The 26,252-nt window shown below is 41.5% G+C and overlaps 2 protein-coding genes across 5 annotated transcripts in view; one reads left to right on the forward strand and one right to left on the reverse strand.

Annotated features, from left to right (window-relative positions):
- cadps2 (Ca++-dependent secretion activator 2) overlaps positions 1-26,252 on the forward strand; it is a 198,404-nt gene that overhangs the window by 84,464 nt on the left and 87,688 nt on the right. For all 4 annotated transcript variants that reach the window (XM_082540795.1, XM_082540794.1, XM_082540797.1 and 1 more), the window contains exon 13: positions 14,284-14,471. In XM_082540795.1, coding sequence (XP_082396921.1) covers positions 14,284-14,471 — 188 coding nt within the window. The remainder of the gene's footprint in view (positions 1-14,283; positions 14,472-26,252) is intronic.
- Positions 22,267-23,720, reverse strand: LOC309710931 (uncharacterized protein). Its single transcript, XM_082540814.1, has 2 exons — positions 23,328-23,720; positions 22,267-22,812 (listed from the first exon to the last, which is right to left on the reverse strand). The coding sequence occupies exons 1-2, from the start codon at positions 23,628-23,630 to the stop codon at positions 22,279-22,281; spliced, it is 837 nt and encodes a 278-aa protein (XP_082396940.1). The 5' UTR covers positions 23,631-23,720; the 3' UTR covers positions 22,267-22,278.

Here is a 26,252-nt window from a genome sequence, read left to right on the forward strand (position 1 = left end):
TGGCTCTCTTCCACAGTATGTCTTTGTCCTGTCTTCCTCCACTCACCCCCAGCCAGTCATGGCAGATTGTTGCCCCCTCCCTAAATCCATTTCTGCCAGAGGTTTTTTCCTATTAAAAGGGAGTTTTTACTTCCCACTGTCACCAAAGCGCTTGCTTACAGGGGGTCATATGATTGTTGAGTTTTTCTTTGTATCATTGTAGGGTCTTTACCTTACAATATAAAACAATTTGAGGCAACTGCTGCTGTGATTTGGTGGAACATAAAAAAACTGAATTGAATTGATAGCTCAGAGCGCTTTACAATGTTATAGAAAGAACCTGATAACTCCTTTTGAGCAAACACTTTGTAACCTTTTGGTGAAGTTGGTACCTATTAACTGTGTGAAATCTTCACTCGTTTAGCGCTGTGCTCCAATAAACTTTCAATGATTCCTGACCCTTTAAAAATAAAAGTTGACAACGTTTATACCCAGTCATACACTCAGATGTAGTTCAGAATGAACATTTAACCATCTCTTTCAAGCAGGTTTGATGGTAGTAGTTACTGTATGTGCATTCTTGGTGAGATTAGCTAAACTGGAAGATTTCCTTGAACTGACTTCTCTAGTCTCCGAATGATGGAAATTACTATCTGTGGAGCCATACTAATGAACGTGTTACTTACTGTGAATGAAGGCTAAATTTGGGATGTACTAGTGGTTCTCAAACTTTTTACAATGAATACCACCTCATAAAATATGTGGCTCTTGAAGTACCAACATTAAAGTACAGTAGTGTATGCCTATTTAGCACCATATACAGCTTACATGAGACAATTTTATTTCTTTTATGAATGTTATTTATTTTAACTGTCATAAACAGGATGTGACAGTGAAAATAATAATAAAAACTGTAATGCATTAAAACATTTAGAACAGGTAGATTATCCGGTCTTTAAGTGAAGACATACAGTATGAATCCCGCTTCCGGGTCAAAGCTAGTCTGTCTTTATCAAGGCTGTTGTGTTTTTAACATGTTTTAATGCTTTGTATCTTGTTCTGTTTAATCTCAGTAAGACCCTAAAAATGAGGCAGTGATTACTGTCGGACTCTCTTGGTTTTTATTACCACTGTTCATTTTAAAGCTCAGTTTTTAAAACCTTACAATGTAACTAAAGCCCAGCCCATGCAGCAGTATATTAATGAATAATCTTGTATTGTGGATGGATTATCTCAGTTGTTCTCCTGACTGAAGCTTGATTCATTTACATCATCCCAACATGCGATTGCATTTGTCCTTAACCATCGGGAACCCTTGTGTTAGCTTTTATCGAGTGGCAAAGTTAGCGTTCATCCTCCAGCTTCACTGTGCTAATGTGTTTATATCAGGGGTCGACAACCTGCGGCTCCGGAGCCGCCTGTGGCTCTTTAGTCCTTATAGTGCGGCTCCGCGTGGTTTGGGAAAGTAGATTAGTAATAAACAAGTATTTAGTTGAAGTGTATTTTATTTATGTTCTTTTTTTAACTTGTAGTTCTAAATTGGAAGATTATTGTGATATTGAAATATAAAAATAAAATTATATTTTATTATTTTTTCATTGCTCAAAATAAGCGTCACACTCGCGGAAGCCAGTGTACCTGCCAAAATGCCGTGCATTTATCGAGACTTTCAACCCCAGGTAGGCCAATTGTGGGTCTTCGGATCCACATTATGTCAGCAGCTGTTCTCCACCGTGAACTATGTTAAAAACAAACACCGCTCATGCCTCACAGATGACAGCTTACAGTCCTGCTGTTCAGGGGGTTCGGAGGTTCGGGAGCAGAAATTCCATTGTACCACGGCAGACCTGACGATGTTTGCATGAACACGCTTTTCAGCATCTCTTTATTGACCACTTTTCACACATGGTTGCTGACGCATAGAGCCGGCTGTAGCTTTCAAAATGTGTTAATTACATAAATAAAATGTAATTTTCTCTGTAGCACTTCATGGATTTCATAAGCAACACACCTTAGTTGTTCACACAAAGAATAAAGGTAAAAAACAGTATATACAGTGTTATCTTCATTTTATATGTCAAAAAGTATTTGCGGCTCCCAGTGTTTTCTTTTGCATGGAAACTGGGTCCAAATGGCTCTTTGGGTCTTAAAGGTTGCTGACCCCTGGTTTATATTATACTAACCATAGCTGTGTAGCTAGCCATCACGTAGCACATCATTATATACCAGCTAGTCCAACTTCAGTAACCCTACAACATCACTTTAGTTTCCTGTCTTCATTTATGTCGGAAGTGATAGCAGAGCTGTACATTTTAACTTTTTAGAAATCCCTCAATCAGAACATGGTATATTAATTAATCTTAAAAAAGTTTTTGGGTGGGCTCCCTCTAGTGGTACGTGTTTGAGAACCACTGTTCTAGTTAATATAATTCTTTGTGTACTTCTCAGTTATTCTTTCAACTGCTCCTTTGAAGGATCATCTCAATCATCTGCCTCAATCTCACCCAATGCTTAGCACCCTCTTTTGTTATACCAGTCCTGTGCATGTCCTCCTTCACTCATGAATCTTCTCATTCGTTTTTTACTTTTCCCTGGCATCTCCATATTCAGCATCCTTTATGTATTGTGGCAGTAAGGACGGACCGCACCACCATAGTTCACACTTTTGACACACTTTAATCCTTGGTTGATGTTTCAACATACCTGCAGCTTTTCAGCTGCCAGCCATACATACACAATAACAACAACAAACTCAGGACCCAGTTAATTCTTTTTATGCAGTGAGGTGTGATTGCTGATGACGCTCCCTTGCGTCGGCTTCCCCTGCCGCCGCGCCACAAACCACACCTGCCACATACCCTCATTGCTCGACTGAGGCCAGGGAAGTCCGGCTGAATCTACTCCTTGCCAGTGGCCAATGGACCAGTGGCAGGGATGAATGGGATCTGGGAGTTGATCACGTATCCAGCGGCGGCACAGCAGGCACAACCCATGGCTCATGGGCAGCTTGCCAGGTGTCTGGTGCAGTAGGCGTGACATGAGACAGGGCTCACAGGTGGTTTGGCAGTTGTCGGTCCATCCGGTGCACTAATCTCCGGCTCGGCCAGAGCACGTCCCACCGGCGTGACAACTTCTGGCGAAGGCGTGGCAGGTTCCTCCTACATGCACTACACGCTGACCTCCGGAATGGCGTGGGGGTCGCCTCCATTCCCCATGCAGTCAAAGGACCCTGATGAGGCCGGCGGCGTTGTTGGCCAGGAACCAACTGGTCCTGCAGCTGTCAAGCTGTTCAAGTTGGCTTAACCTTCCTGCCTTCTTGGGACCTTTTTGTGCCACTGCTATGTGTTAAATGGCTGCCATTTCCACTGTGTTCAGTGGAATATAACCAAACTTGCCACAGGATAGTTTTTACCTGTCAATGTTAATATTCCAGTGTGAATTCCTTAAATCAGCCTAAAATGGCTGAGCAGCAGAAATCCCCACACCCATCACCCTGGGGACCATTTTCTGCCCATTGACTTCCATTATAAACGCTATTTTTCAACCCCAAATTATCATCATATGATTTTATTTTTTCTTCTTTTCTTGGATGTCAATGAAGACTCAGGGCCTTGAAGTTTTAATTTTTAAATTGCAAAAAAAATGCAAAAAAATAATGGCAGGTCAAAATGTATGTTGGTGCCAATCTTTGGTCCATCTAAAGGCCTACTTATAATGACAATCACATATTACTTCAACTGGTTTTTTGTGGAAATATTTAGTTTCGTTTTTTGGTTTTTGGGGCTTATAACACAGGGCGCTCATGTAATAACACTGGGATTTGAAGGGTTAAAACAACGAAAATATAATTAAAACTTTACATGAATATTTCAGGGAGAAGTAGTTTTACAAGGTTGGCTAATTTAAAGTGGAATAAAATATGGATATATGGTCTTTTTATGGCGTGGCTGAGAATGGTCCCTAGGGTGATGGGTGTGAGTTTTTTAAAGGATGGCAGGAGGGTTAAGGGTGAGTGCTGTACACCACATCCTGATTAAGTTCCGGATGAAGGCTCTTAGGGTGCTGTTGATCTTGTACAGTTCCAGGCATTTCAGGATCCAGGTGTGGGGCATCAAGTCAAAGGCCTTCTATTAGACAATCCAGGCAGTGCACACATTGGTCAATCTGGTCTTGCAGTCTTGAGCGACTGCTCTGTCTACCAGTAGCTGGTGTTTTGCTCCTCTGCCAATTCCTTTTATGTGCTCCGCTCATGTATTGAATCACGTTCCTGTTCATCTTAGCTGCTATGATGCCTGATAGGAGCTTCCATGTGGTACTGAGGCAGTTTATTCACCGGTAGTTGGATGGGACTGGTCCCTTCTGGGATAAGGAGTGTCCAGCCTTCAGTTAGGTATTACGATTGTCTCTCGTCGACTAGCATCTGGTTCAGTGGTGCTGCCAGATGCTCATGGAATGCAGTCAGCTTCTTCAGCCAGTAAGCGTGAATCATGTCAGGGCCTAAGGTTGTCCAACCCCAACTCTTCATACTGGAGACCCATTCTTGGATGTCTGTGATGGTTATGCATTTCATCCTTCCCATATGCTCTTCCAGTATTGATCCATCTCTAGCTTTGATGGTGCTTTTCTCATACTGTTCCCCTGCCACTGGGAGTATACCTTAGATGGTTACATGGAGTAGAGCTGGCTTACCCTCTTGCCTTCTATCTCTCTGGTATACCTCTTCAAGTGGCTGGCCAGTGCTGTGAGTCTTTTCTTGGCAGTTTCCAAGGCTAGAAGTATGAGCAGCTTGCTGTACTTCTTAGGCAACTTCTTTATTGCACCTTTCTATGGTCTCATCCTCCATGAGGATACTGTTACTTGTGGCTGTTCACCTTGAAGACAAGCATGTCACTAAGCACTGCTGCCAAGCCCACCTCAGACATGAGCAAGAGACATAAATATGAAGCCATACCAACTCGAATGGTGCCCAGATTAACAAGGTTGACATCAAGTGTTGAGGAACCAGGACACCCTGATGAGAAGTGTGCTAATAGAACAAGATGGCATCGGTGAGCAAGACATGAAAATGAGGCACTTTTGGAATGCTACTATGTAACCATCAGCGCAAGGGGATACATTAATAGGATGGGAGCGCTGGGGGCAGTGACTCTCAAAATAGGCAAGTCAATCTTCACAGAACAGAGCTCAACTTATTACAGGTAGATTTTTTTTGAGACTTCTCCTTTCAGGCGCATGAGCATTTTGGATAAACTAGTCTTTGGTGGAAGGCTTGTCTCTGCTTATCTTCTCCATGGGTATGTCATCTGGACTAACTGCCTTCCAATTTCATTCTCTTCACAGCTGCCCTCAGTTCCTATTTACTAATCCTTCATGATTTGCTGTTTTCCATTGGTTCTTTTCTCTCTCTGTTTATTTCATAACCTTGTTAAAAGTACTCCTTCCAACTTCTCAACATATTCTTTTCAGTTGTTAGTACATTTCCATTTATTTTAATAACCCGGATCTGTTGCATATTCTTTCCAGCTCATTCTCTTTGACTAACAAATTGATAATGTCAGGGAGGTTAAAGTTGGACCCAGAAGGCAGACCTGGAGATGGTGAGATTATTTTTTATTAAGGATGTGGCAAGCTTGGCAAATGTGAAACTGGGAAGAGGGAGCCTCAACTGAGGGGAAAAAGTCAGATTCAGTTCTGCTTGTAGTTGCAAACAAATGAATTTTGAATGTGTGTGAATGTTAGATTGAAAACACTTACATAAGAAAAGCCTGGAAAAAATTCTTGAGAATGGGTGAATGAGGGAAGATGTATAAAGCCGCTTTCAGTGCTCAGTTAAAGTAGAAAAGTGCCATATAAGAACCAGTCCATTTACCAATCAGGTATGTGTCTCTGTGCACTGTACCTTGTAAAGTCTATGAATATAGCTTGCTACCAAAGCTAGTTAGCATTAGCTGGTAACTTCGAGACTTGAGCGTAGAATTCTAAGTGTTCACTTTTGGTTATAAAAAACCCCCCAAAAATGTCAGCATCAAAAATATTATCATAAGGATTTGTAATGTGTAGGTAATAGTCATTATGTCAATCTTTTATTTCCAGAAAGTGGGTTTATACACTATTCTGCATTTAATCATTTGTTATTATTAATCAGTGGCTCTCTTCCACATCATGTCTTTGTCCTGACTTCCTCCCATAACTCCCAACTTATTGTGGCAGATGGCCGTCCCTCCCGAGCCTGGTTCTGCTGGAGGTTTATTCCTGTTAAAAGGAAGTTTTTCCTTCCTACTGTCACGAAAGCACTTGCTCATAGGGGGTCATATGATTGTTAGGGCAATTGTTTTTGTGATTTGACATGAACTGAATTGAACTGAACTAAAGTGAATATTAATTCTGCATAATATTTCTCTAAAAGGATGTAAACTGTATGGAGTACTGCACATGTAAATTTTTGCCTAATTCCTCATTAAGAATAATTTAGAATACTTTGTAACCTGACTGCTTGAAAAAAAAAAATCACAATATCAAAAATGTCACTAGGGTTGCCATAGAAACTGAACACATGCTTGGTTAACCTTTTAGCTGTTTAAAATGCTGAGGGTAGCTTGGGTAGTGGCATGAAATGTACAGCTATGGTGAATCTGGGACCAAGGATGACTTGAGCTAACTGGCAGATGGTTGTGTTCCTGACTTACTGCTTGCACATAATGGAAAAATCTTAAATGGACTGGTTCTTACATATAGCTTTACTACTCTGAGCACTCAAAGCGCTTTACACAACTTGCCTCATTCACCACTGACACAAGCACTTTTTTCTGTCCTCGTTCTATGTAAGTGCTTTCTATCTAACATTCATAGTGTGTGACTCACAGCCATCAAAAAGGAAGTTGGGGTTAATATCTTGCCCAAGGATATTTGGCATGCAGACTAGAGAAGATGGGGATCACAAACCACCAACTTTCCGATTAGTAGGTGACCTGCTCTACCACCTGAACTAAAGCCACCACAGGACATACTCCAAAGTTGGCTGTCAACATGAATGCTTCAGGAGCAACATTATGTGACCTGTTCTAGGGTGGGGGGCGGGGGACCTGCGCCCAGGTCTGGATTTGTTCTTGCTATAAAAGTGACCAAATCTTTATGTGTGTGTGGAAAAACGCTCCCCTAAGTGATTTCCAGAAATTAGTACTCAGACCCCAGGGTGTCTGCACACCAAATCACCTGCAGCAGAAGACACAAAAACACACACAGTCTGCCCAGATCCTGACAGCCAGATGCCATCATTTGATTTCAGCACATAAAGATGTAGCTTTGCTTTTTTTTAAGATTTAAAATTAAACTTTTCTTTTAGTTTGTGGATATCAGCTGTGTCACTGATAGCACACAAACTGAGATATCAAGTAGAAACAGGAAACAATATTACAGGCAGTTCGTGAACATTGGCCCAAAATACTCTTATAATTTTCAGTCCTCTCAGAAATTCAGCTTGAGTTAATGTTGCATTAAATCTGCCATTAATTATGTGTGAGGAAGCGGACACTTTTTAAACCTCGAGAGATGCGGTGGAATGTCTAACTTCACCCAAGCTTTTCCATCAGTGACTCTATGAAGTCTGGGTACTTGCGCATATAGGCACAAACAACATTAGGGACCCATTTCCTGACCCGGAGGCGCAGGTAAAACAGCCCACCAAGGAAAACCCCAATGTGCATGTAGCGTACAAGTATACCTACCCCTGCCTGCCCCCTCTCACCTAGGGCAAATCCTGAGTTTAACAGAGTCCAACACCTCTCCAGGAAACTGGTTGCAGACTGTGTACTGTGGTGAGCCTGACTATAGCTAGTTGGTTAAGGCACCAGGTGATTCTGTCTCAGGCAGGGAGACGTGGATTCCTTAAATTTTTCCACTATTATTTTTTTTCCCTGTCAGAATCGCTCTTTGTCCTCTCTCACCCAGGAACAATTTTAGTGTTCTGTAAGCAATAATATATGATCTTAAAGCAGTATACCTACACTGTACATGCTGACCTTGTATCAAACTTCCACATAGACTAAACCTGTGTTCTGTTTATATTTATTCTTTACTGTCAAACTATTAAACACCACTGAGCGTGCAGCTGAGAGAATAAAAACTAAAACTGTCCTTTAAACATTAATTTAATGAAATCTTTGATTAAAAATCTATCAGATGTCTGAATGATAGCATTGTCACATTGATAAGGCAGTTAACTTAGTCTGTATTTTTGTTGGCTTTCTTTCCAGGCTTCAGATAGACTAAACTTGATTAATATAGTAGCTGTTTTCCAGTCTTACTGACCAAACCCCTTAAAGTGCAAACTTTTAATGCTATGTTACTCTACAGTGCTTTTCTCTTTACCTCTCACACTCAGCTGCTTGGTCTCTGGCAGTTACCTTGCTGGTCGTATTACTTGTTTAACCTCTTCAGATTTTTCCCCATAGTATAGTTTCATCTTCCTTTGTAAAATCAGTCACTCTAATGCCAGTACATTTATTCATAATTGTGATTAGTCATTTCTGCTAACGTCACCCATTTTATGTGAATGTACAAGGGAAACCCTGGGGAAACTTAGTGAGTTGATAGCTAGCTTCATGTGACCGCTTGCCACTGTTAGGGTAAGTGAATCCAGATTGACTAATGATACCATGGGTATGCTGAACCAACTTTGTGGTACAGGCCTCAAGTAACATGTCAGTAATTGTGAGAAGAATCACTAAAACTAATAAATTCAGTGTGTAAACTCTTCTTGTTTTTTCTTGTAGACCTTCTATTGGGTCTGTTTGGCTGAGCTGCTGTCATTTCAGCTTCACTTTGCTGTTGATAGGCATACGCAAGCATATCTACAGGTTACAGAAACTAAACAGTAGTGCTTAAATACCAGCCATGTCTTGCCTTTGTTTTGGATTCCCAGTGAGACAAAGACAGTGATATTTTTGATGAAGAATATGTAGAGCATGTAATTCTACATATGCCATGTAAATCTGCATGATGAAGTGACTACTCTTGTCTGGTGGGGTCAGAAGAATTCTTGGATTAAAAAATGGCCTAACTGGCCAAAAAGAAGTCAGCAAGACCCTGAGGTAAAAAATCCTTAGCATTTTACTCTCAGCTTTCCATCTGTAGTAAGGTGATGAAAAGCCAAGCTGTTCGCTACTTCAGAGCTGCCACACTGCTTTGACTCCTCATGGGTCATGTCATCCCTCAGAGGGGGTGGCGGACGTTGGCGCTCTGACATGGAGATAGGCAGCCACGGCTGATGGAGCTAACAAGGCAGTCGGCTCGTTAGCTGCTAATTGAGCTGTTAGTGCCAAGACTGGAGTGTGCCATCTGTTTGTCACAGAGGAACATCTTGTCGCTTAACGCCTGCCGACAAGACCCTCTCTCTCTCCTTCCGTGGTGCGATATTAATAGCTCAAGTCCACAGACGGAAAGAAAAATGAAGAAATTGAAGAAGTGACAAACAAACTGAGAGTTTGGGTGGGTGGGTTGGGGGTGAGGGGGCTCTGTCAGGTCCAGTTAAACCTGACAAGAAACAGCATGTCACTTAGACTCTAAATAAAAAAACTGGAAGTAGTTTTCATTTCAAATCCTTAAATGATCTTTCAAGCAGATTTTTTTTAAGTCAACATAAATAATTTCTTGCATCTTCTTTTGGAAAGATGTAAAAAAAAAAAAAAACCCTCTTTTTTGTGGTTTATGAATTGAATGGTGTTCATAGTGAATTTTCAAATTCAACCAATACTTTTAGGAGGCTCACTGTGAGTAGTAGTGGAGTAGAAGTTGCCCATTCTCACATCTAGCACCTAGCAGGAGAGGTTACCTCATATTCATTCTCACTACTCTAATTCCATACCAGGTATAAGATAAAAACATGTAGAAGCTGTTGGTGTAGTATATCCAAACTGCTGACCCTTAAGCATCCTTCATGCTACTTAGCTGCAGCTGTTGCATGGTGACATAAACAGGAAAAATATAGAACTGAAATGAATGGATCAGACAAATTGGATCAGCGCTTCCCTCCTGAAAGTACTCTGTTTGGCCTTGTTGAAGGTACTGCCTAGTGGGTTCAACCTTAGAGACCAAGCACCCACTTACACACTGTGTATTCTTTGAACTCTTTTCCAGAGACTTGACAAATAAATGGCTGCGTGTGGTGGCCAAACGTTCTGGAGCGGTTGAAGTTTGTGTACTACCATACATACCTTTTTGACTGTGTTATCTTTGAATATAACAAGTTTCAGTATAAAATGTCTTTGGAAATAGGGCTGGGCCATATTATACCGTTCACGGTAATACCAGTATAATGTTAGGCAACGATAGGAAAATAAAATATCGCGATAGAATATGAGTAAAACGCGCATGCGCAGTGCCTTTGTTTTCATACGCACATGGCCGATTGTTGAGTGAAACAGATGAACCAGAATTGGTTTGTGAAAATGGTGCAACTTCAGTGATGTGGAACTGGTTTGGTGTTTGTCCGTCAGATACACAACAAAGCACATTTTTTTGCAGAACATAGAATAGAATAGAATAGAATTGCCTTTATTGTCATTGTACAGAGTACAACGAAATTGGAGTGCCACTCCCTTGGTGCAAGATTCAATAATAAATATAATGTAAAATATAAAAAGTACAATAAAACAATCACAAGTATTCAAACAATAGTAAGTAAGATATATACAGCATAGCAGCATTAATATAATGACAGTATGAATAGCAGCATGATATAATGGCAGTGACGGTATGGTATAGCTAAGCAGGTTCAATTGTTTTTGTGCTTATTTACTACGGTGATAGCTCTGGGAAAGAAGCTATCCCTGAATCTGTTTGTCCTGGTTTTATGTGACCTGTACCGTCGGCCTGACAGTAATAGTTCAAACTGTTGATTGCTGGGGTGAGAGTGGTCCTTGATGATATTGCCAGCTCTGCTGAGGTACCGAGAGTTTGCAATGACCTCCAGGCTGGCCAGAGAGCAGCCAGTGATCTTCTGGGCTGTGTTGATGACCCTCTGCAGTACTTTCCTGTCCGCAGCTGAGCACCCTGCATACCATGTTGTTATGCCGTACGTTAGGATGCTCTCTATGGTGGCTCTGTAAAATGTCACCAGCAGCCTCTCCTCCAGGTTGTTCCTCCTGAGCACTCTCAGAAAGTGGAGACGCTGCTGGGCCTTTTTTACCACTGCCGTGGTATTTGCAGTCCAGGAGAGGTCATCAGAGGTCTGCACGCCCAGAAACCTCATGGAGCGTACCCTCTCCACACAGTTCCCGTGAATGTAAAGTGGGGCCGGGTCTGCTCTGCCCTTCCTGAAGTCCAAGATAAGTTCTTTAGTTTTCATGGTGATCAGTTGGAGGTTGTTAACTGAACACCACTCAGTCAGTCTGTTAACCTCATCTCTGTAGTCCGACTCATCCCCCCTTGAGATGGTGTTTGAGAGATGGGTAGGGGAGCAGTCATGCAAGCGGCCGTCGTTATTGTCGTATTTGTCGGACTAAGATGCTCTTAAATCTGGGAGTAATCTGGGTAACTCCGTATGCTTCAGGTCAAACGAACACTGCAGCATCACTGAGAGTTAAAAACTGTCTAAATTCTTTCATCTTTAATAAAACGATCAGCATTGCTGCTTTAGCAGGTGTAACTATGAAGTTTAACTTCCAGGCATCTATGAAAACAAAAGTTATTACATTTAACGGAGTTAGAAGTGAGCAGGAAGCTAGCGGGAGTTAGCTCGCTAGTTTTGCTAGTTACCTAAGCATGATATTGCATGTTCTGACTGAGAGATTTCTGAAAAAATTCAAACGTACAGCTCTGCTATCACTTCCAACATAAATGAAGACAGGAAACTAAACAGCAGTGACGTTTGTAGGGTTACTGAAGTTGGGCTAGCTGGTATATAATGATGTGCTACGTGATCGCTAGCGACACAGCTATGTTAGCATAACATACACAGTGAAGCTGGAGGACGAACACTAACACTTTTCCACTTATAAAAGTTAACGTTAAGGTTCTTCATGGTTAGAGACAAATGCAATCGCATGGCAGGATGCTGTAAACGGACCAAACTTCAGTCAGGAGAACAACTGAGATAATCCATCCACAATACGAGGTTAGTCATTAATATACTGCAACAACATGGGAATAGAGCAGCTGCCAGAGAATTCAACATTAATGAATCAATGGTACAGAAGTGGAGGAAGCAAGAAGAATGAGTTTAATAAAGTTTGATTTATCTGACTGCTTTGTTTCGCTTAATGTGCCTTATAATCCCGTGCACCTTATGGTCCAAAAAATACGTACTGCACACTGCAGTTTAATGTTGCAAAGCACCTCTTTTTAACTTCAGTGGATATTAAACATGGTTATGCTCAGGATATGTCAGCCCATTTCTACTGGAAATGCCTTTTGGTTAAACTTTCAGCAAGGAATTTGCATTTGCACTGTTAAATTTTTATATAGCTTTAATACACATAAAAACCAGCTTCTTGTTTAAGTGAAAATAAATGGAAGGTTGTCTTTTTGCGCTAGCAATGTTGTGGAGTTGTATTTTGTCTCGCATCAATTATATATCGTTATATTATTATATATATATATCGTTATCGCAAATTTTCAAATATATATCGTGATAAATATTTATGGCCATATCGCCCTGCTCTATTTGGAAAGACCATTCATTTCTGCCTTTTCTCATTTTACTTGATTTTTCTTTCAATATCAGTCACGTCTTAACACTGAATGTCAGCATAAATCTTTGCCTCTTTCGGCTTAATCACAACAATATGCAAATACGCAAACTCTACACAGACTGGAACCTTTTTTTTTTTTAAATGAACAAATGAACATTGAAAAAAGTTTTCTTCCCAAGTGAGTTACAGAATCATCAAGGCACGAATGCTATTTATTCTTAATTCACAAAAGATTCAGTGTATTTCAACCAGTGATCTCTCGCCTAGTTTTTCAAAGAGTCTTTGAAATCAAAGTATAAAGTCATGACATTTCTGTAACATTTTGTATCCTAAAGTGGCTGAGCTGGAAGAAAAACTATTTCACAGAAGCACAATCAAACAAAAGAACAACCTTCACTTTACAATTTCATGTATTTGAATTTTAGACAATATCACTTTATTTTATTAAAAGAAACATTTGATCTACCCACTGTCATTTTGCTATACAAACGGACTCTTTTGACTTTCAAATGACAGGTAATCCAGTACAGACGCAACCTGTGTTGAAGGTGAAACTGTTTCTCTCCTGGTTGTCTTCTCTCCTGAGTTGCTTGTTGCCTGGTGAAGAGCTGTGTGTGTGTGTGTGTGTGTGTGTGTGTGTGTGTGTGTGTTTTGGGGGGGGGACTGTCAGCTCACTAGAGGCGCTAATTTGTTAATGTTCCTTCTGTTAGGAATCCTAATTACTGTTGTAAGCTTCATGCCTAATTTAGTGATTATGTGCGAGATGACTGAGCTAATGAACATCTCAAGATGTTCCAGTTGTTCCACACCTTTTTCCTGCTTTTTATCTTTTTAAATTCTAGCAGAGAATTAATAATAGAAGAGTTAACCTTTGGACTGGTTCTTAATTGTAGTATTTTTGAGTTTGTAGTGCCTAATTGTGGCATTTTGTTTTGCATCTCCCACAGTTACAGGAATTTGTGAAGAGGATGTTCAGCCATGTCTAAACTTTGGAACAAACTGTGTTTTCTCTCAAGTCCTAGGTTTATCTTTCTTAAAACAATAAAATCATTCACATAAATTATCTTTTATTAGTCATGCATTTTGGCTATAAGGATCCCAACACTCATATGTTTGATAAACAAAGAATATTTACAAAAATGTAACATCAATTTATTGTTTTACGATTGAAAAGCACTGAAATGATAATAAAGTCTATAGATTAATTTAAAAAGTTTTATAAAGGGAGGTGCAAGGAGGAAAAATAAAACTAATGCATTGTTCTATGCTGATAGTAAGGCATGGACAGGTTTGTGAAAAACTGCAGGTAAACCTGAAGTAGCAGAGGCATCATATGAGTCCTCATCAGACACCACAACTGCCCCCCCCCCCGTCTTGATTTTGAAAATCGTTTCAATATAATTTTAAACTATACTTTAAACTTTATCTAGCGGATTTTAAGTTTGATAAGATGAGTGGCTTGAAAGAAATGTTTAATCTGTGGAAGTTCTCCAAAAAAGAAGGCAAAATTAGTCTAAATAACCCGTACACGTCACTAAGGTCTGACGCTTTATTAGCCAATCTTTGTTGGTTTGTTTTAACTTATCTGTCTGGTGTGCATGTATTTTATCTTTAGGGCTGGTTCAGTCCTGGTCAGGTGTTTGTCCTGGATGAGTACTGTGCTCGGTATGGTGTTCGAGGCTGCCACCGCCATCTGAGCTACCTGAAGGAGCTGATGGATTATTCGGAGAACAATGCTCTCGTCGACCCAATGCTGCTACACTACAGCTATGCCTTCTGCGCCTCCCACGTCCACGGAAACAGGTAGTTAGGAATCATTAGAGTAACTGCACTCCACAGGCATGGAGATCTTTGTCTCATTTCTACAGAATGAAAAGGTCTAAATAAGAGCATAGATGGTAACAAATGTTGATCACTTAACATCCACTCGCTTGGTGGCAAATCACTTAGTGCTATTGTTAGGGCTAGGTTTTATTTTATCCACATGGTAAATAAGCATAGTTTAGGAAACTAGAAGATGTTAACTTTAAAATCAAATCTCTAACATACATTTTAGCTTACAGTTCTTCAAGATTTCCATTTGGGAATTTCAGATATGTCAAATATTTATATGGAATAGATAATTCCATGTAAAGTAGTCTGGTGCTTGCTAAGATGTTAGGTTTTGGGACTGCAGGGATTAAAGTATACCAATGCCAGCACTGTGTGTGGGTAGCAAACTCGAGCTGCACATCCACCCCTAACACCCTTTGTGAACTTTTGTGTGTGTGTTTTATGATATCACAGTGTTTATCTTTGCTCCTGATGAACCAGAGTCACAATTCCTTATGGTTGTTAGAGAGCTTCAGTAGTTGAATATAAACAAAAATCCTTTTTTTTTTTCTCTTAATTGTTTGCTAAAATCACAGACGCTGCTGTTTTTTCCTCTACGTATTGTTAAAGGCACCTCAGTTTTGGTCATTTTTATTCATGTTTCTGTATTTATCCCTTATTCTTTTATATTGGCTTTATTTCTGCTTCTTTTACTTTTTAATTTCCTAATTATAAAAATTGTATTCCCGTTTAATTATACCTTTCTATATTAGCTTTTGTAAGGCACTTTGTGACTCTTATCTCTGAAAAACTATATAAATATATATTTCACGACTTCTTAAAGCAGTCGTACTCTTTTGCTTTGCACTAATCTTTCTTCTTGTTCTTTCACATAGTCCTTTTAGGGTTCACCACAGTGGATCAGCTGCCTCCATCTCACCCTAGCATTCAGTTCAGTCCTACTTAATTGCATTCATAAATATTCTCAGTGGTTTTCCACTTTTCATTCTCTTCATAGCTGCCCTTACTTTCACCTTACTTACCCTCTTCGTCCTGTTTTTTTCTCCATCAATCCTGCTCTCTCTCTTATTCTCTTCATTCATCTCCCCCATCAAAGTACTCCTTCCATCTTCTCAGCACAGTCTCTTCTCTTGTTAGTACAGTTCCATCTTTACTCCTTTCTTTATGTTCAACCTTATGCTCAACTCAATAAACAGCTTGTCTACTTTCTTCATCTCTTCGACTATCCCACTTTAGCTTTGCTTTGTCTTCTATCCTCCGTCCACAGCATACACTACATATCTTCTTGGCAGTTTCCCTCACTACCACAGCCATTTCTGTTCTTTTCGCAAAATTCATCTGCCTCCACATTCCTCACCTTAACACCATACCAACCCAAGACCTAATCATCACCTGTGTTCGCTTCACCTACATGTCCACTGAAGTCTGTCCAATCATCACTCTTTCCACCAGGAATACTTTCTACCACTAATCCCACTTGTGGGGCTAATGCGCTGACAACAGTCAACATCACACCTTCAGCTTTACTTCCAGAACACTCTTTATATACTTTTCCTTGTTTCATTTTTGTATAGTAGCTCCACCTCAGTTGTGATTTAACAGTTCTTGTTAACAGCTAGTTTTTCTCTCCTTTATGAATGATAATTTATTCTGAAGGGTCGGCCATTAACCTATTTCTTCTCACAATTTAATTCCAAACTAAAAGTTATTTTCTCATGTCTTATCGTTTTATCGTTTTATTGTTTTAGTGGCTTTTTTCATTTTTATGGCAAATTGAAAACATGTTTGCAGCTTATGTCTCTATTTTAGTGGCTTAAATGACACTATGACTGTGTTTTATTTTTTTAAGTAATGAAAAACAACAAAGCAATTTTGTAAGGTTTGATTTTCCTGCTTTGCAGCCTTTGTGAAGAAACTATAAAACAGTATTATAACTTACAGGATTAAACAGTAGTGTTCAGTTATATGTTAATGCCTTTATAATAACCTTTTAGTCTTAAGAGATGTGAGCAAATATTGCACGTTTTTCACAATTTACAACAATAACAGTGCAAACATCTTCCTGATATGCAGTGTCAGGAAGCTGTACCTTGTCTGCTATGACAGAATCAAATTGGATCCATCTAAATTTGGTGAACATTGTGGGGCTAATGGTTGCATCTTTGGAATAAAGCGGTTTCCTGCATCAAAAAAGCAAAGAAGCAAGTGTCTAAGCTACAGCATCTCTAATCCTCCCAGTTGTAGCTAAGTTCCTCGTGGAAGTGTTTATTTACAGGCCCTGTCCCTTATGATAATGGGAGCCAAAGTGTCACTACACTACACAAATTTTGTAAAATACAACATAATCAATTGTGTCTGACCTTTAAATCAATAACTTGTGCTGTGTGTTTGATAAAACAGTCAAACTTTAGCCGGCTTCAAAAGGAACTCTGAGATGACTTGTTTGAAGGTTTGCGTAAGTTTGATGAGATGGATTTGAATCAGGATCGAGTTTAAAGGAGCATTATCAGAGCCAGCGGGAGTCACCTGTCAGTTGAGATCTCTTCTGCTCAGAGCCATCTACACCGCAGCAACACAGGATGTGACAGCAGCTTTTACCTCCCCCAACCCTTTAAACAACAATCCTCTCCATCTACACAGACGTAAATAGGAGAGGAGGTAGGTGACAAACAGAATCACATGCCACTCGGCCTCATCTCCTTTCTACAAATGTAAGGTGAAGTGGCATCTACACCCAGTGCTCTGCCATGCCGCTCAGCAAGCTCGACTCATGACAACTCTTGTCAACTGACATCATCACTAAAGAGCCAGAGGGTTAGTTGGATCCCGCAGGCAGATGTAGTACTTATTGTTTTCACTTGAGCCAAACTGAAAGCAAACACACAAACTTAAGTCTACAGGGATACATCTCCCCATCACCATCCCCAACCCCAGAGAAGCATTGACAGCAGCCTCGCCTCCATTGCACTTGCTTCATTTAGCAGCAACAATACATCTAAGCCCCGACAAGCTGTCACTCAACACTCTGCCTTGAGTGCTACCAAACCAAACACCGCTTTGTGTTGTGTTTCTCTCAGCTCGGCACATTTTGAGTTTGGCTTCTTGCCAACCTGTGCCCCGTCTGATTTGTTTTCAGCTGTAATTTCATTCAGAGGGTTTGAGTGACATTTGCTGGGAAAATTCAGTTTCTCGTATCATTTGAAAGCTCTTGATGAGCTCTTTGTGAGTATCAGAGAAAATATGTCAGCTTCCAACTCACTGAATTGATCTTAGTAACCACTAAAGACCCCATTTAAAAGAGATTTTTCTGTGCCTTTGTGCTTGCTTTTTTATTTGTTGTAAAGTTTTCATGGAAATGTTATAGAAAGTGCACACAGACAACAAATCTGCTGGCATGGTGCATTCACATTCAACCTTATTGATTGGAAAAAAATCAGTTATTTTGTCTGAGTTGCTTTGAATTAGGCAATGTTTTGACAGTTATGGGAACACTTGACTGGCTTCATACTGCCAAACAGACTTTGGTATCAAACTGCTTTAGTCAAGGACGTTAAAAGTGATATTCATGTAAATGAAAAATAGGAAATATTATTATATTAATTACGCATAAAATTGCAACAAACTCTGAAATATTAAAGTCAGTTTTCGTATTGTTTAGGTTTTAAAGTAAAGCTTTAAAACCTAAACAATGGGGCCTGTTTCACTATTGTCACATATGTAACATAACTTGTGAAATGTTATTCCTTGATAGCTTTGTTTAGACTGTTTAGACTGCATTTGGAATTTTACAGCTTATGTTGCCTCGATGTGGCTTAATCGATCTTCAAATGCGCCCTTCAAAAAATGTCAGGCTGGACATTAAAGAACCAGGAAGTGCAGAGGATTAGTAAGGAGGAAATGAGGACGACAATCAAGAGGATGTAGAGTGGAAAGACACTTGGTTCAGGTTTGGAGGTATGGAAATGTTTAGGAGAAAGGCCGGTGGACTTTTTAACCAGATTGTTTTATACAGTCCTAAAAGTGAGAAGAACACATATGTGTGAATGAGAAGGTGTAGTAAAGATGTAAGTAGAGGTAGTGAAGGTGGACAAGTTTAAGTATCTGGGGTCAATTATCCAAAGCAATGGACAGTGCACAAGAGAGGCGAAGAAGAGAGTGTAGGCAGTGGTTGAAGGCATATATTAGAGGTGATCTTTGACAGAAGGATAGCAGTGAAAGGGAAGGTTGATAAAATAATAGTGAAACATGCCATGATTTATGATTTGGAGACGGTGGCACTAACAAAAAGACGAGAGGCTGACTTGGAAATAGCAGAGCTGAAGATGTTGAAGATTTTTAATGGAAGCAACCAGAATGGAAAGAATTGGTTGACTGAATAGTTGTTAACTTGTGCCTGACCGATCCAGTAACAAAATCTTATTCTTGATGAGCTGCATGTTTGATCTGGCAAAGATTTTACACCAGATGGCCTTCCTGATGCAACCTACCCCGTTTATGTGTACCGCTGTGGCTCAGGACACAGATATCATTAAGAACAGCAACTTGAATAACTGCTGTTACTTACAGGAGTTAGTTTTGAGGGTATTTCCTACCTAAAGTAATTCCTCTAAAGATTTCTCATGCGGGGAGTTTTCTTTACACACAGAGATTTATAGTTTTCCTTTTCCATGAGGTTCTCTGCTGGAAGTAGTACTAAAGGTCTGATGACCTCTGATTTCCTTTTTTCTGAATTCAGACAAAACTTGTTTCTAAAAGTCTTAGAAACATGGTTTCTAAGCAGGTACCTACTCTGAATGGCATTGCCTTGGCCTCTGTATATAATGACATTGTGAGGAATCTTGAAGTCATTTGTAACCAGGATATACCCTTCAGTGTGCTCGTTAACTGACTGTGATTGAATCCTTTCTGTCATCTGCACAATGCTGCTAAAATTAAAATGTTTTCTTCCATTTTTTCCTCTTAAATTAGAAACATCCTGTGTATGATGCTGAAAAATTAGTTTGATTTAAATAATTTTATGCTTTACTATGTAATCAGAAGCACACATGGATCAACTCACATGCAGCCTGTTTTTTCAGTTGATCCTGTTTTTTTCTCTTTACTTTTACTTTTCTTGCTTTTTTTCTTAGTTTTTTACTTAGTATTTTAGAGAGTTTGTTTTAATATCTTTCTTTTCAAAAATGTGGATCGAGCTCGTTTTGGTTCTCCTTGTTACCGTGGAACTGTTACTTTCATTGAGGAATGGGACCGTGGCGCAGCAGCTACACACCGCACACTTTGTTTACTCCAGAGATCAGCTGATCACCCTGATGCCAGCCAGCTAACCAGCCAGAACCATGGATATACCGGCTGAAATCTGGAGAAAAATACACCATGGATGCAGAGGTGGAGGACAGAAGAAGAGAAGGAGGGAGACGGCGAGATAGCAGAGGCCTAAACAGAGAAAGAGGTACAAAACATGTCTGTCATCAGGATATGCCTGATCACAACACATCTGCAGAAGGTCTGGAGCAGCTGTTCAGGCCGACAGGGACAGTGCAGCCAGTGGTGAGCAGAAAGGAGGGCTTGCCGTTCTTGTTAATAACTAGTGGTATAACCCTGCTCACATAACAATGAAAGAGCAGATTTGTTGCCCGGACACTGAACGGTGCACTGTTGGGATTTACTCATGTAATCTTGTTGGCGGTTTATGCTCCTCCTTCTGCTAACCCCACAGCTGCATGTGACATTGCCCACTCCGCCATAGCCCGGTTACAGACTAAGCACCCGAGTGCCTTTATTGCTATCTCAGGTGACTTCAACCATGTCACCTTGGACACTACACTGCCAACTGCGTGTGTGTGTGTGTGTGTGTGTGTGTGTGTGTGTGTATACACTACCGGTCACACTCATGGCATTCTTTCTACAATGTACATTAAATATTCTTCAGAAAGTTCTTCCCATATCTCTTACATAAGTTCATATAAATGTGTGGCACTTGTAGGTTGCTTTGCTTTCACTGTTCTGTCCAGTTCACCCCAAACCAGCTCGATGGGTTTAAGTCTGGAGACTGTGCTGGCCACTTCATGTTTTCAAGCTCACCATCTCGTTCTTTTTTCCTGAGATAGTTCTGGCATAGCATGTACTTATGCTTTGGGTTGTTATCTTGCTGTAGAATGAACCCCTGACCAACTAGGCACATATCAGAGGGTATTGCAATGCTGTGGTAGCCATTTTGGTTCAGGGAGCCTCCCACTCTGTACAAGTCAGTGACCCTGGATCCAGCAAAACAGCCCCAGACTGTCACACTTCCTCCTCCATGTTTGACAGTTGATGCCACACACTGTGGAACCATCCTCTCGCCTACTTAGCGGCATACAAAGATCCTGCGTGATGAACCAAAGATTTTAGATTTTGATTAATCAGTCTGTAATACCTTCTTCCAGACTTCAGTAGTCCAATGATGGTGTTTAATGGCCCAGGAAAGCCTTCTTGCCTTATTCTGACATCTTAGCAATGCCTTTATTGCTGCAACTCATCCTGTCAAATCTGCAGCTCAAAGTCTTGTCTTTGAAACTCAGACTTGCTTACTACCACCACTATTAAGCTGTGCTTGAAGCTGTTGTCCTGTGAGCTGCTTATCACACAGAAACTTGTCCTCTGGTTCAGTGGTGGCTTTGGGTCTGCCAGACCTTTTCCTGTCAGTTTGCCCCAGTTTCTGTGTGCTTTTAAAAAAAAAAAAAAATTTATTTTTTATTTTTTTATTATAAATTTTATTTTCAGTCACAGCAGCATGTTAATAACAAAACATTGAACATACAGTAGTTTGCTGCTCAGTATTTACAATATCCCAAAAAATAACAGAAATGGAGAAGGAAAACAAACAAACCAAAGAAACCCCTGCAAAACAACAAAAAAAACCCCAACAACAAACAAATATAAAAATAAAATGTATAAGGGACATTCAGTGTACAGTTAACTATGATAGTGATATAGAGATATGGCATCTGGTGATGACAAGGTGGTCATTTTAAATGTTTCCATGTACATCAGGAATGGCTGCCATGCCTTAAGAAATTTGGTGGTTGAACCTGCCAATGTATATCTCATCTTTTCTAAATGTAAAAACCTCATGAGCTCTGCAAGCCACTGTTCATGTGTGGGAGGAGCTTCCTGCTTCCATCTTAAAAGTATAAGGCGCCTTGCGATAAGTGAAGCAAAGGCAATAGAATTCGAATAGCATTTTGGCAAAGTGATGTCTTGAGGTATCATCCCAAAGATAGCCGTTAGAGCAGAAGGATCATATTTAACGTTATACATCTCTGACAGAGTGTTAAATATAGACAAATCAAATCACTTTTATTGTCACATCACATGTGCAGGTACATTGGTACAGCACATGTGAGTGAAATTCTTGTGTGCGAGCTTCACAAGCAACAGAGTTGTGCAAAATACAATAACGTAAACAAGCAAAATACAAGAATGGCTACATCTGAACTAATAAATATATGTACAATATATAATAGTATATGCATTTCTGGATGTGTATACTAAATGTTTTTCTACGTGTGTGTGTGTGTGTGTGTGTGTGTATATACACATATTTTACAAATTAAATAGAGTAAACAATAAATAAAATATATAAAAATATACAGAGTTGAGACATGTGCAAAACAGTGGCATTACTGTACAGTATGGAGTGCATAATGTTGAAGTTCCAGTAGTGAAGCTGAGGTGTCTATGAAGTGTTCAGCAGTCTGATGGCCTGGTGGAAGAAGCTGTCTCTCAGTCTGCTGGTTCAGGACCGGATGCTGCAGAACCTCCTTCCTGATGGAAGTAGTCTGAACAGTTTATGGCTGGGGTGACTGGAGTCCTTGATGATCCTCCCCGCTTTCCTCAGGCAGCGCTTCCTGTAGATGTCTTGGAGGGAGGGAAGCTCACCTCCAATTATCCGTTCAGAGCACCGCACTACTCGCTGGAGAGCTTTGCAGTTGTAGGCGGTGCTGTTGCCGTACCAGGTGGTGATGCATCCAGTGAGGATGCTCTCAATGGCACAGTGATAGAAGGTCCTGAGGATGCGGGGGCTCATGCCGAATCTTTTCAGTCTCCTGAGAAAGAAGAGGCGCTGCTGCGCCTTCTTCACTGTTTTGTTTGTGTGTACTGACCACGTAAGATCCTCAGCCAGGTGTACGCCAAGGAACCGGAAGCTGCTCACTCTCTCCACAGCAGCGCCGCTGATGGTGATGGGGGTGTGTACTTCTCTGCACCTCCGGAAGTCCACTATCAACTCCTTTGTCTTTGCGACGTTGAGGGTGAGATGGTTGTCTTGACACTGACCTCCTCCCTGTAAGCCGTCTCATCACCGTTGGTGATAAGACCCACCACTGTAGTGTCGTCCGCAAACTTCACAATGATGTTGGAGCTGTTAGTGGCTGTGCAGTCGTAGGTGTAGAGTGAGTACAGGAGAGGGCTCAGTACACACCCCTGTGGAGCACCAGTGTTCAGTGTGACGGGGGATGAGGTGATGCTGCCCAGTCTGACCACCTGGCGTCTGTCAGACAGGAAGCTAAGGATCCAGCTGCAGAGGGAGCTGCTCAGTCCTAGATCCTGCAGTTTCCTGTCCAGCTTCGAGGGAACGATGGTATTGAATGCTGAGCTGTAATCTACAAACAGCATTCTCACATACGTGTCTCTCTTCTCCAGGTGTGACAGGGCAGTGTGTAGTGTCAGGGCTATGGCATCATCAGTGGACCTGTTGTGGCGGTATGCGAACTGTAGAGGGTCCAGTGAGTCGGGTAGTGCAGAGCAGATGAAGTCCCTGGCCAGCTTCTCGAAGCATTTGCTTACGATGGGGGTCAGGGCTACAGGTCGCCAGTCGTTCAATGAGGAGATGGTGGAGGATTTGGGTACAGGGACGACGGTGGCCATTTTGAAGCAGGCTGGGACTACAGACAGAGAGAGGGAAAGGTTGAAGATGTGTGTGAACACTCCAGCCAGCTGAGCCGCGCATGACTTGAGGACGCGGCCGGGAATCCCGTCCGGACCAGTAGCTTTGCGTGCGTTCACCTTCCTGAAGCACTTCCGCACATCCTCCTCAGACACAGTGTGCGCACTGACGTCATCCGCGGTGCGCACACTGTCCGGTCTCATGGTGTTCGCTGTGTCGAATCTAGCGTAGAATACGTTTAGATCCTCACACAGAGAGGCCGTGGTCTGCAGTGTGCTGGTTTTCCCACCCAATAGTTATGAAGATTGGGGCATGTCCAAAAGGTATGAAGGAGCGAACCTGTTTCTGCTTTACATCTGTTACACAGAGGGTCAGCTCCTGGATAGAACTTGGCTAACGTTTCCTTGGAGATATGTAATCGGTATAGGACCTTGAATTGAAGGAGCCCATGCCTGGCACATATCGAAGAAGAGTGTACCCTCTGGAGAAAAGATTGCCAGAGCTCATCTGTTATAGTCATCCCAAGGTCTCTCTCCCACTGTGCTTTAAGGATGGAGAAGAAGGAGATTGAAGATCTAATAATATAGCACAGATTTCTTTAATCGCCCCTCTCTTATGACCGTTTATATTAATAATTTTATCCAAAGAAGTTTCCTCAGGTAGTTCAGGAAGGAAATCCACTCTTTACAAAGTGGCGAATTTGTAGATAGCGGAAAAAATGTTGCCGAGGAACATTAAACTGCTTCAGGAGCTGCGTGAATGAGGCAAAAATCCCATCTACAAAAAGGTCTTTGATATTTCTAAGGCCATTACTTTCCCATATTTTAAAGGCAGAATCTGTCATGGCGCAGTGGCCCGTGGAAATGGGATGGACTCAAGTGCAGATTCAAACCCGGAGGCCAGAGGTGTGGTGTAACGAAAAGAGACTTTATTTACAATGCTCAGAGGCTAACAGAAATTGCAGACTAGAATTAAGGAACATAAACTAGATGTCTGAGGCGAGAGAAAATACTGTGACTATAACTAGATGGCAGGGATAACTGGGTGCAGGTACTGTGCAGGGGAAACTGTGGCTGGCCAGGGCACTGAAACAGAGGAGAGAGCAGTCAGGGGAATCCCACAGAGGGCTGCGAGTGAATCTGAGGATAATACACTGAGCTGTCTTACAAGCTTGCAGGTGGGGGTTGCGTGGAGGGGGGAGGCAGGAGAGGTCCAGGTGGGTGCTGCATGCAATGCAGGGAGGCAGGCAGGAGAGACTGGCAGTTCCAAAATGGGGAGAGATTACCGGCGGCTGCAAACTTGTATCCAGGAGAGCTTGGTAGGTGGGTTTCAGAGGCTGACGAGAAAACAGAGGAAATAAGGTTAATACACACGATGAGTCACCAAGGAACAGACGTGAGGCCGAGAACTGACTAAAGTTGGCAGATAATCTGGCGAAGACCAGTTGAGTGCGCCGGTCATAAATACTGCTGGTATGATTGCCATCAGGTGAGGAACAACAAAGACTCCACCCAGTGGGGAGGAGCCGATGCTGTGGAAAACCACCCAGACCACGACAGAATCCATCCTGGAGGGTGGGAACATAGGATTTGAGCAGATAGGTGCTTTAATTGACATTAAGTGTAACCCCAACCTTTTCCTACATTGCACCCAGATTCTGAGCGAGTCAGACAACAAAGGGTTACGTTTATACAGGGAGTGCAGAATTATTAGGCAAATGAGTATTTTGTCCACATCATCCTCTTCATGCATGTTGTCTTACTCCAAGCTGTATAGGCTCGAAAGCCTACTACCAATTAAGCATATTAGGTGATGTGTAATGAGAAGGGGTGTGGTCTAATGACATCAACACCCTATATCAGGTGTGCATAATTATTAGGCAACGTCCTTTCCTTTGGCAAAATGGGTCAAAAGAAGGACTTGACAGGCTCAGAAAAGTCAAAAATAGTGAGATATCTTGCAGAGGGATGCAGCAGTCTCAAAATTGCAAAGCTTCTGAAGCGTGATCATCGAACAATCAAGCGTTTCATTCAAAATAGTCAACAGGGTCGCAAGAAGCGTGTGGAAAAACCAAGGCGCAAAATAACTGCCCATGAAGTGAGAAAAGTCAAGCGTGCAGCTGCCAAGATGCCACTTGCCACCAGTTTGGCCATATTTCAGAGCTGCAACATCACTGGAGTGCCCAAAAGCACAAGGTGTGCAATACTCAGAGACATGGCCAAGGTAAGAAAGGCTGAAAGACGACCACCACTGAACAAGACACACAAGCTGAAACGTCAAGACTGGGCCAAGAAATATCTCAAGACTGGTTTTTCTAAGGTTTTATGGACTGATGAAATGAGAGTGAGTCTTGATGGGCCAGATGGATGGGCCCGTGGCTGGATTGGTAAAGGGCAGAGAGCTCCAGTCCGACTCAGACGCCAGCAAGGTGGAGGTGGAGTACTGGTTTGGACTGGTATCATCAAAGATGAGCTTGTGGGGCCTTTTTGGGTTGAGGATGGAGTCAAGCTCAACTCCCAGTCCTACTGCCAGTTTCTGGAAGACACCTTCTTCAAGCAGTGGTACAGGAAGAAGTCTGCATCCTTCAAGAAAAACATGATTTTCATGCAGGACAATGCTCCATCACACGCGTCCAAGTACTCCACAACGTGGCTGGCAAGAAAGGGTATAAAAGAAGAAAAACTAATGACATGGCCACCTTGTTCACCTGATCTGAACCCCATTGAGAACCTGTGGTCCATCATCAAATGTGAGATTTACAAGGAGGGAAAACAGTACACCTCTCTGAACAGTGTCTGGGAGGCTGTGGTTGCTGCTGCACGCAA

This window comes from Aulonocara stuartgranti (assembly GCF_965226115.1).
Source record: "Aulonocara stuartgranti genome assembly, chromosome: 7".
NCBI lineage: Eukaryota > Metazoa > Chordata > Actinopteri > Cichliformes > Cichlidae > Aulonocara > Aulonocara stuartgranti.

Bases quoted from the DNA above. Each gene is read 5' to 3' on its own strand.
- LOC309710931 (XM_082540814.1), bottom strand. From the start codon at position 23,630: ATGAGACCGGACAGTGTGCGCACCGCGGATGACGTCAGTGCGCACACT. The intron at 22,813-23,327 runs GTAAGCAAATGC...GGAGGAGGTCAG, and splicing joins CTGTAGCCCTGACCCCCATC to TGTCAAGACAACCATCTCAC.